This window comes from Canis lupus, chromosome X (genome assembly GCF_003254725.2).
Source record: "Canis lupus dingo isolate Sandy chromosome X, ASM325472v2, whole genome shotgun sequence".
Classification (NCBI taxonomy): domain Eukaryota; kingdom Metazoa; phylum Chordata; class Mammalia; order Carnivora; family Canidae; genus Canis; species Canis lupus.
Genome location: NC_064281.1, coordinates 40,823,376 through 40,840,370, shown reverse-complemented (window position 1 = coordinate 40,840,370; position 16,995 = coordinate 40,823,376). Strand labels below are relative to the sequence as shown.

The 16,995-nt window shown below is 47.6% G+C and overlaps 1 protein-coding gene across 7 annotated transcripts; it reads right to left on the bottom strand.

Moving 5' to 3' along the window:
* Positions 1-428: 428 nt before the first annotated feature.
* Positions 429-16,992, bottom strand: USP11 (ubiquitin specific peptidase 11). Of its 7 annotated transcripts, none has more exons than XM_035711743.2 (21): positions 16,786-16,992; positions 9,567-9,676; positions 9,278-9,408; positions 8,880-8,997; positions 8,344-8,489; positions 8,162-8,223; positions 7,939-8,038; positions 7,433-7,606; positions 7,164-7,322; positions 6,628-6,852; positions 6,411-6,494; positions 6,210-6,304; positions 4,447-4,653; positions 3,714-3,766; positions 3,276-3,536; positions 3,132-3,202; positions 2,815-2,927; positions 1,514-1,663; positions 1,307-1,422; positions 1,045-1,133; positions 429-960 (listed from the first exon to the last, which is right to left on the bottom strand). In XM_035711743.2, exons 1-21 carry the CDS (start codon positions 16,929-16,931, stop codon positions 823-825), a joined length of 2,748 nt encoding a protein of 915 aa, XP_035567636.1. In that variant the 5' UTR covers positions 16,932-16,992; the 3' UTR covers positions 429-822. The 7 variants fall into 7 exon arrangements, with proteins under 7 accessions (XP_035567636.1, XP_035567637.1, XP_035567639.1 ...); XM_035711744.2 differs by having other exon boundaries at positions 3,276-3,533; XM_035711746.2 differs by having other exon boundaries at positions 3,276-3,500.
* Between the last annotated feature and the right edge of the window lie 3 nt (positions 16,993-16,995).

The window sequence follows — 16,995 nt, the reverse complement described above, 5'->3', positions numbered from 1 at the left end:
CAGATCAGCTGTAGGGCAGGCCATGTCCACAGAAAGATTTATGACTTGGGTCCAGAGAGGTCAAATGCCCCCTCCAAGGAACCAACACTGGTGTAACTAACAAGGCAGGATCTCCTGACAGAACCTGAGCAATTACTTGATCTCTGTACCTCAGTTTCCCCAACTGAAACTGGAGAGAACTCCCACATGAGACAGTTGTGAGGATTATGAGTCAGTGTGTAAGATGCTCTGGAAAACCCTGGGTACGCAGTTGGTGCTGAGAAGCATGTCTGCCGTGCAGATGGTGCTAAAGAATTCCCAAAATGGTGCTCAACGAGCACTCGGAGAAGCACTCATCACACACCTGGCATTCAATGAGCACACATAAGCACACAGGCATCCAACTGGCGCTTAGTAACCAAGTGGGGGAAAAAAACCACACTGCCAAGGAACACACTGGCACTTTATATATACACAGCAGAAGGTACAGGGTCTCGATAAGAAAATACACTCTGTGTTCAGGTGCACCCCACCACCACCCCCTCAGAACACCCCAGGTTGAGGACAGAGGGAAGGGGACAACCATAAATAGAGAAGAGAAGGGAAGATTAATGCTCTAAGGGGCAAACACAGGCGGGGAACACACTGCCGGGAGGAGACACAACCTCCTCTTCCCCGGGAGAGAGCAATATAAGCGGCACAGGAGAACAGTAGCCACAATCAGGCCTGCAATGCCTGGCACGGGGCACCTAACGCGGGTAGGAGGGCGAGGGTGGGGGTGGATGGATGTGGGAAGGAAGAGAGCAGAGATGGCTTCCTTCCCTGTGGCAGGGACAGAGCCCCTTAGTTTACATCCATGAACTCAGAGTTGGGTGGGGAACCGCAGGCAGGAGATGCCGGGGGGTCAGATGAACTGGGCTGGGGTTGCAGGCGACGCGCCACATCCTGGCGTTGGTAGAAGAGGACATAGGCTGCCTTGGACTGCAAGAAAAGGACAGGAGTCAGCGTGGGCTGGCTGCGGGCCAGAGGTCAGGAGAGGGGGAGAAGGAAGGGTGGAGATCACACCTCGATCTGATTCTCAGTTACAGGTGAGACACTGTTGTCATCGAAGTAATGCCACTGGCCGCTGTCTTTGTTGCAAGCAAATGTTGTGTCTGCAAGAGAGGGGTGCTGTCCACACCTACTCTCCTACCCCAGAGAGGGTCCCCCCGGTCCCTCCCCACTCCACCCACCATGATGACCTTGCCACCGGCTCACTTATCTTAGTCACACACGGGACATCCTGCCCCCCGACCCCGGGGAAGCCCTGCCACAGCCCGGCACATACAGTGTCCGTCACGCAGGCCCCCGTAATGATTGGAAACTGCGATGAGATCATATTTGTACAGCTCTGGAGCGGACTCATTCTGCGGCTTGATGACAAACTCAGAGAAGTCCAGGTCCCTGTGGGAGAGGACAGTTACTCCCAGTGCGCCCCTTCCGTACTCCCTGCCTCCCCCCACCCCAACCATCCTTCTCCAGCCCTAGCCCAGACCGGATAGGAAACTCCACAAGGGTGTCCAGCTTCTCGCGGGAGAACTTGGTATAGGAGAAGCGCTTCAGGTGGATGATGAGTGTCTCGGGCAGCATCCACAGGTCCAGCTTCTTGGTGGCCAGCTGGTGCTGCTTGCAGGTGGGGCAGAACCTACAAACCAGAGCCCAAGTCAGCACACACACTGGCTGGGCATCTACCGCATTCTCTGTGGGTCCCATGGGCCCCGAGCAGTCCACAGAGATGCTGCTCTTCCTTCCCACCTGCCCCTTCCTCTCATCTGCTCTCCTGACACATTCAAATCCTGTCATTCATCAGGTACTACATTGCTTTTATACTAGTGTGTGTTTTGCTTGGTTTCTGCTCCACAAGCCATTCTTTTTTTTTTTAAGATTTTATTTATTCATGAGACAGAGACAGAGAGAGAGAGAGAGAGAGAGGGAGGCAGAGACACAGGCAGAGGGAGAAGCAGGCTCCACACAGGGAGCCCTATGTGGGACTTGATCCCAGGACTCCAGGATCATGCCCTGGGCCGAAGGCAGGCACTAAACCACCAAGCCACTCAGGGATCCCCTGTTCATCTTATTTTAGAGCATGCCTCTGTCCCTCCACTTCTCCGTTTTCTCCATTCGCTCACTTGCTGGGGACTTACCAGCTGACCACCTATGGCTGACTCCTTTGGCCACTATTTTGTATTTCTGTTCCCCTCCTGTTCCACGGAGATGCTGCTCTAACTTTTGAGACTAGTTTTACCTTCTCGGTTGCCCTTTATATTTTGTTTATTCTGCAAAGATCTACTGAGCATGTCCCGCACCTCTCCCTCTACCCACCATTATGATCAGTGAGAAGAGACACATGGTAAAAACTTAAATTAGAAGTCTTCACCCTCAAGGGTTTACTCTTCCGCAAAAAAAAAAACCCAAAAAAACAAAAAACAAAGAAAGATACAAAAGGGGATCTAGGACATGACACCAAATGGTATTACAGAGCTTGGAACAAAGTAATGCTTGGCTAGATGGAAAGGGCACAGGGAGGGATAGGTCAGGCTTCTAACAGGGTAGTAAGAGAAGAGCTCTGATAAGCTGATATGAGCCAAAGGAGTCCAGTCCTGCACACAGCTGGAGAACTGGAAGAAGAAATAGACAAGTGCTCTCAGGTGGGACACTAAGCCTGGGTGTTAGTGGCCAGAGTGGCAGGAAGGGTCCGAATGTGGGGCAAAGGAGGGAAATGTGCAGGTAAGAGGGATCTGGGCAGGCCATCCTACCCAACTACACCCACCACAGACCCCCATACTGGTCCCTCACCAGGGATTTTCCTTCTCCAGAGTCTCGACAGTGGTGAAGAGCTCAATGCACTCCTGCAGCCGCACAGGAGCCTTCTTCAGCACGTACCCAACACAGTCATGTTTCACGTAGCCCTAGGCCAGAAGCAGTAGATGGCCGGGAGTGAGGACAGTAGATGAAAGGGAGTGGAGGCAGAAGACACATGCCCCGTGGTGAAGGGCATGGACTCTGAAGCTAGGAATCCAAGACCCTGGGAGCTCCGTGGTCATGGCTTGGAGGGGATGGGAGTGGCGGGTATGAAGGGTTTCGGGGATGGAAACAACTGGGATCTCATTTACCTCGGCCTCCACCTCGTCATAGTAACGCTTCTTCATCTCTGGCTCCCAATCGATGGCAATGTACGGCTGGGCTGGGGGCGAGGGAGGTGGTCATGGGCCCTGCTGCCAAGGAAACCCCCCTCCCGCCTCCCAACCCTGGCTCACAGCTGAAGGAGACACCATGGGTATCCTCGTTGAAGGTTGAGCGGTCGCTGGTCCCATTGGAGTTCACTGTCTGCAGGGTGAACAGGTGCTTGCGCCGTGCCCTCTGGGGCCAGTGAGATGGTCCAGGGGAGTTATCCACGGGGGCACGGCTTCCGCCTGCGACTCCAGAGCTGGGCCCCGCCTGCTCCGGCCCAGAATCCTGGGAGCTGGCCCCAGCCACGTGTCCTGGTTTGGGGATGTTGTCCTTATCCTCTATGTCTGCTAGGATTAGGGGAGGGTGGCAGGCACAGGTCTGTGTGAGCCCCAGGCGGCTGAGATAGCAGTACGCATCCAGGTGGACCTACCCCAGACCCCCACCCCCATGACCCTCCCTCGGGCCCTGGCATGGCTTGTATAGACCCTCATCCTTGTCGATCCTTTCTCCTTCCTCTTCCTTACCTTTCTCATCCCCGTCATCTTCGTCATCCGAGCTGGGTCTGGTCACATAGCGCCTGCCAAGAGAACACAGGAGCCTCTTGAGGAGGGATGCAAGGGCAGAGAGGCCAGGGCCCAGGATTCTACTTTGCTTATGATGGGAAACCACTGGCACACCCCCACATGAGCAGCTGAGATGACATAGAAACGCATGAAGAGGTGGCTTGACAAGGTAGGATCTCGTGAGCCATGACTAAGGAGTATGGACCTTAAGTACGATAAGCCACTTTAAACAAACACACGATCTGCTGTAAACTTTGATCAGGGAAGGCCTCTGAGCAACAGACTCGTTAGGGAGAGATTAAGCCAGAGAAACATGGGGAGAGATTAAGCCAGAGAACGCACCGCTCAGGATTTTAGGTACAATGGAAATCTCTTAGTAAAAATCCAAATAGCCATGCCCCTTAAGGAGAGAGCGATCATGTATAAGACAAAGTTGTGTATACTTTGTCCCTTTTGTTGACCCCTGTTATCCCCAACACCCAGGAGAGAGGGAGGTAAACCCAGAGGTTTAGACAAAGAAAAAAACCCTACAAGCTCCCCTCTGGCCACGTTAAGCAAACCCTACAAGCTCCCCTCTGGCCACGTTAAGCTTAGCTGTCTTTTGGAAGTGGATGGGGGTTGGCAACAAGCAACTCGACACCCAGGTCTGAGTTCAAACCCCATCCTTCCTTTGTCCCTCAGAAGGCAGACTCACGAGAGGCGGTACAGCAGGATGTGATAGAGGGCATCCCAGGAGAGCCGGTCACGGGGCACCGACACCAGGAGAGGGTGCCCAAAGAGCATCAGGCCATAGTAGGAGTTGTTGTAGTCCCGGGCTGGGGTGCGCTCCCGCAGGTAGATAGGAAGCACAACGTCTTCCCTGGAGTTTTCACCAATAGCAGACCTGCCCGACACCTCATATCTGTGGCGGGGGGGGGGGGGGGACACATCAGGTCACACCTGATCAGGACACTCAAGAGGGACTTGTGGACGCTGCCCCAGTTGCCCCACCCACTCACCCCACACAGTCCAGCCTAGAACTGTGTTTTAAAGGGTCTGAAGAGCCACCCAGCGTTATGTGCTTTACAAACTGGTAGACGGTACAACACCTGGTTTCTGTGATGTTTTACAAAGCATTCTGGTGTTAGGAAAACACTGAGAAGATTAACACCAATTTTTAGTGACAAAGGGATCTAAAACCATTTTGTTTTTGGAAAACACTCCTTGGTTTAAAAAAATCTCGGGGATGCCTGGGTGGCTCAGCAGTTGAGCATCTGCCTTCAGCTCAGGGTGTGATCCTGGTCTAAGGATGGAGTTCTGCATCAGACTCTGTGCACGGAGCCTGCTTCTCCCTCTGCCTATCTCTCTGCCTCTGTGTCTCTTATGAATAAATAAATAAATAAATAAAATCTTAAAAAAATATATCTTCTCCACTCAAGATGCACTTTCTATTTTATTCTTTTTAGCTTTTTATTTTTAAGATTTATTTGAGTGAGAGAGTGAGAATGAGAGAAAGCACGCATGTGTGCACAAGTGCAAGTGGGAGGGAGGGGCAGAGGGAGAGAATCTCAATCAGATTCCCTACTGAGCGGGAAGCCGAATGCAGGGCGCCATCTCATGACCCTGAGATCATGACTGAGCTGGAATCATAAGTCGGACGTTTAACTGAGCCATCCAGGCGCCCCTGCACTTCATATTTTAGTTACCCAAAGATTTCTTTTTTTTAAATAAAAATTTTATTTATTTATTCATGAGAGACACAGAGAGAAAGAGACAGACAATAGGCAGAGGGAAAAGCAGGCTCCATGCAGGGAACCCAACGTGGGACTCTAGGATCATGCCCTGAGCCAAAGGCAGACGCTTAAATGCTGAGCCACCCAGGCATCCCACTACCCAAAGATTTCAAATTTTTTAAAAAATATTTTATTTATTTATTCATGAGAGAGAAAGAGAGAGAGAGGAACAGACACAGGCAGAGGGAGAAGCAAGCTCCATGCAGGGAGCCCGACGTGGGACTCGATCCCGGGTCTCCATGATAACACCCTGGGCTGAAGGCGGCGCTAAACCGCTGAGCCACCTGGGCTGTCCAAAGGTTTCAAATTTATTCTGAATGCTCTTATGTTCAAAAAATATCTTAGTGTTCCCTATTTCACAAATCACTTTTGATTTTTGAGGACTGCAACAGGAGTTAAGGAATGAAGATCGAGCTTCTGATACACACAGGAGGTACTTAGTGACTGAATAAAATAAAGAAACATGAGCCTCCACCATTTAAGAAGAAAGAGAACACCAGAGAACACCCTATAAAACGATGTCTTGCCCACCCCACTGACAGCCCCAAGCCTCCTGCCCTACTAAGGCACATGGCTAAAGCCCTGAACAAGGCAGGTGCCATGGGAGTCAGGCCAAAGGGGACAGGGAAGTTGGTTACGAGGAGATTCCTGAGTAGCCCCTAAATTCCCTGGTCCCCTCACTCACATGAAAATATCATCGCGGTCCAAGATGCTGCTCAGAGACTCCTCCAGCTGGTAGATCTTATAGAAGCGGTGGCTAAAGACGTCAGCCACCATCATCTGGGAATGGAATGCAGAGAGGAGGCTGGTCAGTCTGCAAGGTCTCCCCAGGCCCTCTGCCTCCCTGCCCCTAAATCCCACCCTCTCTGTGCCTGCAGAGCCTCACCCTTTCTGGTGACATGCCAGTGTGTTTGGCCAGAGCCACACACAGATCCGAGATCTTGCCCTTCTTGGGGACCACGAGCCGGTGCTGAGGGAGGAACAGTATCCACAAAAGAGCAGAAGGGTATGTGATGAGTTAGTGTGGGCAACATTAAAGTATGGCAGAGTAATCAAACTGACTATACTTCTTATTCTATTCCCGTATCACCATCACTTCATACCTGCTCCGGCTTGCGGCGAGGATCCATGGAGACAAAGAAGACCTCCATGACCCTCTTGTGGCTGACAGGCAGTGGGACACTGAGGTAGCAGAAAGGGTCGAAGGTCACAGATACGTTGCCGCAATCAGGGCACACCAGCGTGGACTTGAAGAGACCATGGAAAGTGTCCACAATCACAGAATCATTCCGCCGTTTGTGGTTCTGCCAGGCCTCCTGAGCGACCTCCTATTGACAGTGTGGGTGTCAAGGTTTGCCCAGGGCAGGGGAAACCATAGTTTGGGGTGGATATGCATGGGGTTGAAGTCAAGGTTAGGCCATGGCAAAGTCCAGAGACAGAATTACAGCTAGGGGTATCTGAAACTATCAGACTGGGTTTTATTTGGGCAGGAGACTGAGGGTCAACTCTGGGCTGGAGCCCAGTCTGGGACTAGGGTTGGAGATGATGTCAGGCGGGGTGTGGGATACCCTGGGGAGGCCAGAAAATCCCGGGTGGTTTTAATGGAGCTCTCTAGATGGGATCTCTGAGGAGTGCCTACCTGATCTGGCCGTCCAGCAGCATCACACAACTCCACATATTCCTTCTTCTTGACACGATTGAGGTCCTCATGTAGCCCATCCAGGAGGAACGACAGCAGCTCCTGTGAGTCATGCTGCTGGTAGCCCAGAAACTGGGATGCAAAGTGGCCAACCTTGGTCTGAGAAGATGGGTAGGGTGGTCAGAGTGAGAGAGCGCCAGTTGGGGCGGGGTGGAGGTGGAGGGTGGAGGGTGGAGGAGGGGCAGGGGCAGCCCAGGGCTGAGTCACACCTTGAACACATGGGGCACAATGGACCGGTGGTGGCCGGACCAGGCCTGCTTCACCAGGTCTGCGTAGGCCTCTGCGATCTCACCCTTCATGCCCAGTGGGTTGCAGAAGTTGAGCTCTTCCAGGTAGTGGTTTTTGAGGAAGTACTCGGTGAGCTGTGGCACATTGCTGAGGCACTGCAGGAGGCAGGGCCCAGGAAAATGAGGCAGAGAGGGCGATGAATAAGGTAGAGACCGAAATAAGGAAGCAAAGAGGAAGGGGGGTGGGCAGGGAGGCGGGGGAGAGAAGGAAGAATGTGGTGACAAAGGAGAGAAGAAACCAGGAAAGCAGGGGCAAGCAGAGGGAAAGGTACTGGTGATTCTGGGAGGACTATGGCTAAGTCAAGTCTGACCTGTGGGGCCCCAGCTTCCAACCTGAACCCTTGCCCTGCAATCCCTTGCCCCCCTCAATCCTCATCACTCAGAGCCCACCCCTGTGGCTGTGCCAGACACAGCTCTACTCGCCCAACCTGCAGGGCTGAGTTCATGAAGCACGTGTTGCCCAGGTTGGTGAGACCGCAGATGCCTGGCTGGCCCTGGAAATCCTCCTCCTCCTCCAATGCAGTGTTCCTAGGGTGGAAGGGAACTCTCATCAGCTGAAGGCCAATTACATGCAGGTGTGATGGGCTCATGAGCACTGTCATCCTGCCTACTGGGGGACCCCACTCTGGGATGGATACTGCATGTGCTTACACGGCCTGTGGCTGGGCACTGGGCCAAGTGCCATCCTTGTTTCGGGTCTCCATAATGACCACCTGAGTTGAGGAAGAGAAAGAAAAGCAGGAAGGCACTCAGGGAGGGCCTATGGGAACCTTACCCTCATTTCCACCAACCTGAGCACTGCCGGGGAGCAGGAGAGCCCTCCCCACCCTCACCTGCCCTGTCTTGAGGGCAGCGTCAAGCACTGTGACACGTGTGTTGCACAACCTCTCGAAAGAGCCCTCTGCGTTCTTGATCCACAGCCGTGTCTCTTCCTGAGGGCTCACCAGGAAGTGCTCTCGGGCGGTGCGCAAAACGAGGTCTGTGGAAGGTGGCAGAGCACATTCAAGGTCTTCCTGGGACCCTGAATGATCGACCCATCTCAGCATCAGACCCTGATGCATCCTCACATACCTTGCACACTTGAGTCAATACCTGTGTCCTTGAGCAAAATGACTGATGCATGCTCAGGACTTAGGACCCCCAGGAAATATTCTCTGCCACACCATCTAAGCCACCAGGCTGCAACTCACATACCCTCAGGACCATAAGGCACCCCCTCCAACCAGGGCCTCTGCCCAACTTAACCAATACCTTCTTGGTCCTCCAAAGTCTGACCAATGCCTTCTCAGTTGGTCATAGCCAAAACCCAGGCATTCCTAGATCATTGAGCTATGGGAACGCCAATTCACTCTGTGACCCTCAGACTCACCAACAGAATCTGTATGGCTGAATTGAGCAGTGTGAGGTGTGTCCATATCACTGTGCCGGACAAGCAGCAGTTCTACTGGGTACACTTCCACCTTCTGGACGCTGGGCAGCTCCACAACCTGGAAGGTGGGAGGTACATACACAGGTGTACCCACATGGCACATATACACAGGCACAAGCACGACAACCTCTGAGATCAGAGGAGCACGCATATAGACAAACACACACTTGAGAAACACTGAGATACTTGAGGGGAAAGGAGTGCAGACAAGGTGTATCTATACAGCATAATGGAGACCCGTGAACACACAGGTCTAGACCCACCCTGGGCCTACAGGGCCTTTCTCCTACTCCATTCCTCAAGAATCTAACCCGAGCACCCTCCCTCATTTGCTCTACCTTGCGTTCAATGGGTGGCTGGCCATGCTCTAGACCATACCAGTCGACCAGGTAATGCCAAGCAGCTGCTGGGAGCAGCACATAGTCCTCACCTTCCACTAGACCCTTCTTGAGGCGCCAGTTTACCTGGTCTGTCGGGGGCAGAGGAAGAATCAGGGTAAGAAAGTGGTAAGTCACTCTGGCCATCTCATCAATGACCTAGCTCAGTGAAGAGGCTTATGATCATTTGTTGTAGGGACAGAGGGGACAAGAACTCTGGGGCTGGGCTAGGTAGGGAGAGGCCAGGTACCTTCAAAGAGGTCAGCATTATTGATGCAGCCAGGGAATGTGCCGGAGTCCTGGTCTCCTCCCTGCACGTACACTTCCCACCGTTTGTACCAGTGCTGTTCCACGAGGAACCTGGACCAGACAGGTAACAAGGGTATCACATGGTTACCTGGAGTTAGTGGCACCACTTCCCATGGTTATTAGACTAAAAGAATCAACATGCTGCAAGTCAAGATGTCAAGTTTCACGTACACCTAAAACTAATACTGTGGCATATGTCAATTATAACTCAATAAAAAAGGGAAATCTCTCCCAGAATTCAACAAGAAAAAAAAGTTTCACCATCATATGAAAATAATTGAAAGCAAAATATATTCAGTGCAACTCAGGTTTGGATAGATTACCAAATTTCTTAGGATACTAAGAGACTGGATTAAGAACAAAAAATGGCAAAACTCCAAACAAAACAAAACAAACCACCAACTCACACCCATGGTGCCAGGAAATATGAGGTTTTATTATAGAACAAAGAATTAGGCTGAAAATTGCCTGTTATTTACACCTAATGTTATAAAGCTTTAGCCATTCATTAAGTGTGCAGTCTTTGTAAAGAATATATAAATGGAGAATAAGAAATTAATTTTTTTAGAAATTTAGAAATTTAAATTTTGGAAACCTGCTCAGAAACTGAGAGGAATTTATTTTTATTTATTTTTATTTTTTTTATTTTTATTTATTTATGATAGTCACAGAGAGAGAGAGAGAGAGGCAGAGACACAGGCAGAGGGAAAAGCAGGCTCCATGCACTGGGAGCCCAATGTGGGATTCGATCCCGGGTCTCCAGGATCCCACCCTGGGCCAAAGGCAGGCGCCAAACAGCTGCGCCACCCAGGGATCCCACTGAGAGGAATTTAAAATGCTAAAAGAATCGTAAGGTTTTCCTTCAAAGACTGCATCTCACCATGTTTCATGATTTTTGTGTTGAAAAGTTTATTTTGGGGGATCCCTGGGTATGCACTATACCTAGGATAAACATTTAGGACTGCTAAAGCCTGGCTCTATAAAATGTCATGAGCAATTCTTAAGTCTGGAAAAGACTTGACAGAGTAAAAATGCTAAATAAATTTTAGCAAGTTACTGTTTCAATCCCAGGGTTTGGAACTCAAAGCTCAAATTTGCCCCTCTCTCTCTCACACAGACACACAAACCCGGTCCCACACTTAGAAATCTGCTCTGCTACGGGATTTTTGATACATAAGAGGCTGTCCCAAATAGTTAACCACCTCAAATAAACACTTTTTAAAATACTACTCTCACACTGTAGTGATTAGTGTGCTAGCAATTTAACCCTTAAATGGGATTCTTTAAAATGACAACTTTCCTGTATTCATAAAAGGCTGAGGGAGATGGGGGAGACGGAGGGCTAGAAAACCTTGCAATAGTCATGAGTAACCTGGACAGGCATGCATGCACACATTTTGGTGGGGTTTTGTTGTTTTTACTGCACTGAGCCCCACAGACCCCGCACATGACTCATGCCAGGAACACACATCCTCCTTATCCCAGTGGCACATGCCCCAATCTCCCATCACTCTTCTGGAATACCCCATCACTGACCCTACCCCTCCACCACTCATCCCTCACCCTCGTGGCTTTCACTGCCTCCACTGACAGTCTATGAGGTTAATTTCTTCAGTAAAGCTCCATTATGGTTACCGGGACTTTCAACGCAAAGGGCATCATTGCTCAACATTTTTCTTTTTTAAGCCAGATTTTTAAGGAAAACCAACATTAAAATCACTCTGTAGCATACACCTGAAACTAATATAACACTGTACATCAACTATACTGCAATTAAAAAAAAATCATTCTGCAGCCCTTAGCAAAACCCCCATACCTGGCTACAACCTGAATTTCTAGAGTCTTCACAGGAGACTCAAGTTTTATACCAATTTTCACAGGACTACCAGATTTCTTCACTTCAAGAACACTTTAAAAATGCCTCTGAAATTGGGATGTCTCATCATCTGTCAGACCAGATGGCAGTCATGACATAGTTGTCATTGTCTGAGAGGGAAGCACCCACACTGTTAGATTTATCTCTAGGTATTTGATTTGAGCAGATGCGATCATAAATGGTATATCTTTCAAATTTAAATTTTCCTACTTCTTCCTGCTAGTATATAGAAATACAACAGATCTTGCTAAAGCCACTTATGTGTATTTCCTCAAATTTGCTGAAATGCTTATGAAATATGTGCTTATGGAAAAAATTGCTAGCAATGTTTTTTGTCCTCTAGTTTCTCTCATGTGTGAAGAAAATTGGTTATGATAACAATATACATCAATTAATTTACTAGATACAACGATCAGAAATAGAAATCTAGACATAGGGATCTCTGGGTGGCTCAGCGGTTTAGCGTCTGCCTTTGGCCCAGGGCGCGATCCTGGAGTCCCGGGATTGAGTCCCACGTTGGGCTCCCGGCATGGAGCCTGCTTCTCTCTCCTCCTGTGTCTCTGCCTCTCTCTCTCTCTATGTCTATCATAAATAAATAAATAAATCTTAAAAAAAGAAATATAGACCTAAATGAAGAGATAGGATTTCTGACTTATCCAAAGCTTTGTTAGCTTAGCTTATTCAGACGGTAAATCTAATAGCATGTTGCTCTAAGCTTACCATTTATGTATCCGTATAAGCCTAAATAGATGTACAGAGGCATATAAATGAATTATTTACTATAAAATATTACATGAATAATGTACCAAAGGAGGGAGGGATCCCCTTTTTTTCCTAACGACTATTGTTGATTTGTCTTTACCAAATTCAGAATAATAATACTGTTAAAATGTTCTTTTATGGGGATCCTTGGGTGGCTCAGCGGTTTAGTGCCTGCCTTTGGCCCAGAGCGCGATCCTGGAGTCCCAGGATCGAGTCCTGTGTCGGGCTCCCGGCATGGAGCCTGCTTCTCCCTCTGCCTGTGTCTCTGCCTCTCCCTCTATGTCTATCATGAATAAGTAAATAAAATCTTTTAAAAAATGTTCTTTTATGGCTAAACTATGTTTGAGAGATAACACAAAGATTTGCTCCTTTGACCTATAAAAGGAATGGCAATAGGCATAATTAAGTTTAATTAAAATTCTCCAAATTTCAATGAACTTAAAACTTTTATAAAAGCTCTTTTATTTTCCAAACTTAGTATTTTCTTTCAATTTTATTAAGTTTTTAATTTTAATTCTAGTATAGTTAACTCAGTTTCATGTGCACAATATAGTGATTCAATAATTCTATATACGTTACTCAGTGTTCATAATGTACTCTTTAACAAACAATGTTTTTTAAAAATGACAAATCAAAAAGCAAATTTATCTTCCTAGCTTAATTATATTAATTATAATTAGATACACAAATATCTTTCAATAATTGCCTATTTTTCAAGCTAAAAAGCATACTCCTGTTCAAGCAACAAAGACTGGTACATTTACTGTCTACCAAAAGATTTCCCACTCCAGGACTCTAAACTCATAAATTCTCTCCCCCCAGTTCATGAAAAGTCTGAACAAGCACTAGGGGGACCAACTCAATGACAAGGGAATTGCCAGTCTTTGTTTATTTCAGTCTTTCATTATATCCAGAAATCAAGGGATAGCCACCTTGTTTAAGAGCTACGCAGCAATCACCAAAGAAGTGAAAACTGTTGATTTAGTTCTAGCATCTTCGTTACACTTAAAATGGTCCTCCATGTTGTACAGACTTCTCCACTGACAGAAAAGGCTCAACATTTCTAAGGCTAGTCCTTCACCTCTAATGGAACACTGTCACTTTCCCTTCACACATCACTATCCACTCTGCAACACTGAACCCAGCCACACTCCTTCTTTTACCTGAACAAAGAATCTCTTGCCTGCTGCTTACCTGTTAGAAAACTACCCACACCCTGCACAAACCATCTAGAGACTCCCTTTCCTCTCCCTGATTTAATTATGTTTGTAGATGGTTCATCCTCAAAAACTGGAATTTGCCAAGGAAGCTATACTATCATAGATACTAATTTACTCTTAAAATATAAGCTTCTCCTAGAGATTTAAATCAGTTCAGATTTAATTATGTTTGTAGATGGTTCATCCTCAAAAACTGGAATTTGCCAAGGAAGCTATACTATCACAGATATTAATTTACTCTTAAAATATAAGCTTCTCCTAGAGATTTAAATCAGTTCAAATTACTTCCCCTTGCCCAGATCTGCCAGCTGACGAAAAGAAGGTGTAAAATATTAATATTGGTATTAGATATGATTTGAGGATTATTAGTCTGTGACTTTGTAAACACAAATTTCCTGACCACTGCAGCAAACCTCTATCAAATGAACAACAAATTAAAGAACCTTGAGATGCTTTGCTCTCACCTAAGTAGATAAGCATTTAAAAAATGGAGCTATGGAAAAATGCTTCATGGTATCAGCTACAATAGCAGAGATAAACTGGCTTTAATACTGAACCAACATTGGTGGGGTAATTTTTTTTATTGACAGAACATAATTCTATTTGTTTATTTATTTTATTGGAGTTCAATCTGCCAACATATAGCATAACACCCAGTGCTCATCCCGCCAAGTGTCCCCCTCAGTGCCCATCACCCAGTCACCCCAACCCCCCGCCCACTTCCCCTTCCACTACCCCTTGTTCATTTCCCAGAGTTAGGTGTCTCTCATGTTTTGTCATCCTCACTGATATTTTCACTCATTTGACAGAACATAATTTTAAAAATTCACATAAAATTAGCCATTTTCAAGTGAACAGTTTGGTGGCATTTAGTACATTCACAATGTTGTGCAACCGTGACTTCTATCTAGTTCCAACACATTTTCAACACCCAAAAAAGGAAATCCATACCGGTGGGGTAACTAAAGGGTACTGTCACAAGGAGGCTGTAAAGGCATGATGCATCAGGAACCAAAGCCCCCAACCCTGTTTGAACACATCCAAATAAACTATAAAAGATGATCCAGTTATTGTTTATTTTCAACAGGGTGGAATGAGGCTTTTCCTTGCCCGAGAGCTACAGCACAACAGTTAAAAAAGAAAAAAAAAGATTTCGTATTCTCTATTTGGGGAATTTCAATTTGTCTCTGAACTCTCCAGTAACAGGGAGAGTAACACATTGTGATTAGAGAACTCTAAAATAAGCAAAACTCACTCAGAACAGCCCTCAGGTGAGAGCATGCCTGCGGTGTCTGAGGAACAGGAGTCCAATATGGCTGGATGGAGAGAGTTGGGGGGGTGGGCAGTGGTAATCAGAGCAGGGGGACCAGACTTGCTAGTCGTTGTAAGAATTTTAGCATTTACACTGCACGATGGGACGCTGTTAAAACGTTTTGAGGAATGAATGGCTATAATATGTTTTTAAAAGAATTACCGCATACGGAAAGAGAAAAATACTACCTTTATAGTGGAGAAACAGGGCAGATACCATCTTCACCAAATGTTCAAGGTTAACGTCACCAATGACGTAATGTGGATACCGTATACCACCTGATATGATGCAAAGGGCACACGGTACGCCTCTAGGCATAGGATTTCACATATATCCTCCATGAAATGAAAGCTTAGACCACAAATACTATTTTTTTTTCCACAAATACTATTTAGGGATGCATACAAAAGCGGAAAAATGTTAACAAATTGAAAACTTCAGAATAATAGTGGCGCAGGGAGAGGGATTTCCATCAGGGAGGAGATTTCTTAAGCTAACGGTCTGAAATCTTAACCTGAATGGTGAATTCACAAATTTTTATTATTCTTTTATTTACTTTGAAATAGACTCAGAAAAAAATTGCAAAGATAATATAAAGAATTCCCGTATACCCTTCATCCACATTTCCCAAATTTAACATTTTAGCCATTTGCCTCATCGTTTCTTTAAATACATCTTTACATACGCTATTTTTTCCCGACCATTTGCGAGTAAGCGGCTTACACAATGGTTCTTTATCCGAAAAATTTCAGCATGTATTCCCTTAAAAAAATTCTCTTTCATAACCACAATTATCCAAAGCAAGAAATTATCACTACTAATATCTAATCTACAAGCCTCAGTCAAATTTCATCAATTTTCCCATTAACATCTTTTACAATAAAAAAAGAGAAATCAATCTTATGAGAAAAATCCTGATTTTTAAATAATTTATTTTTCTGCTCCGGGATCCAATGCAGGATCACACATTGCATTTAGTTATGATTCTTTAAATCCCATTAATTCCTTCAATCTGGAACAGTTCTTCATCCTTTGTCTTTCACGACCTTGAAATTTTTGAAAAGCACAGGCCGTTTATTTTTACAGAATGTCCATCAATCTGGGCTACGTAAACGTTTTATGCAATCTTTTTAGGTCTTACGTATATCACAATTTAAAAAATGAGATGCAACTTGGCGAGAAATAAAATAAACCCAGAAACAGTGTATTTCAAGTACTGGTTAGCCAAGAAATCAGTAAAACAAGCCAATTTATCAAGACACGCACTGACATTTTTTAAAATAACTATTTCTCCTGATTACAAAAACGAAGCAGTACTAAAACACAAAACAAATGTAATAGCGAAGGCCCCTCCCGTGCCAATCACCTGCACTTTCTCCCGTCCTGGGAAGAAGGCCTCGGCCAGAGGCAAAAACCTCGCCGCGTCACAAACTTTGCTCATTCGCAGGCGCCATTTTCTGCTTCACAGGCACTACCTCCCCTCTGCAGTCTTTCCTTGGCCTCAGGACACGCCCCTCAGCGTCCGTCACAAGCCTCGTTCCCAGGCGCCAGCTCCCTCCACCACGCAGGCTCCGACTCCTTCCCTCCGCCCACAGCCCCACGGCTCGGATTCCGCTCTTCTGCCTGACGTCATCCCCGCCTAGCTCTCAGGCGCGGAGAAACCGCAGGCCGCCCCGCCGCCAGATGCTACTCAACGCCACGCAGACCACGCCCCTCGGCCTCGGGCACCGCCCCTTCCCAGGTTGCGAGTTCCATCACGCACTCCCGGCCCCACCCCCTCGCCTCTCCAAAACAAACCTCCAGTTCTCAGGCCTGGGGCACCACCATACAGGCCCCGCCTTTTTCCCCAGACAAGGTGATCCACTCACAGGCACTTCCCCGCCCCTCCCGTCCTCAGTCTCACAGGCCACTCCCCCACCCCCGCAGCAATTCTTCGGACCTCAGCCTCCACGTTCCCCCAGCCGAGGATCCGTTCGCAGCCCTGTCTCACCAGCTTTCGCCCGCACGCAGTGGACGCTCTCGCCCACTCTCGCTGTTCTCGATTTGGCGCCACTGGCTCTCCAGGCCCGGCACCGCTTCGCGCTGCGGCTCTCGGTCTTCAGCCGCAGCCGCCACATTCGCTGCGACCGCCGCCATCACCGTTCGCCCTCCTCTCACAGCCACCGCAGCTGGAGATAGGAAGAGGCCCCTCAACGGCCAC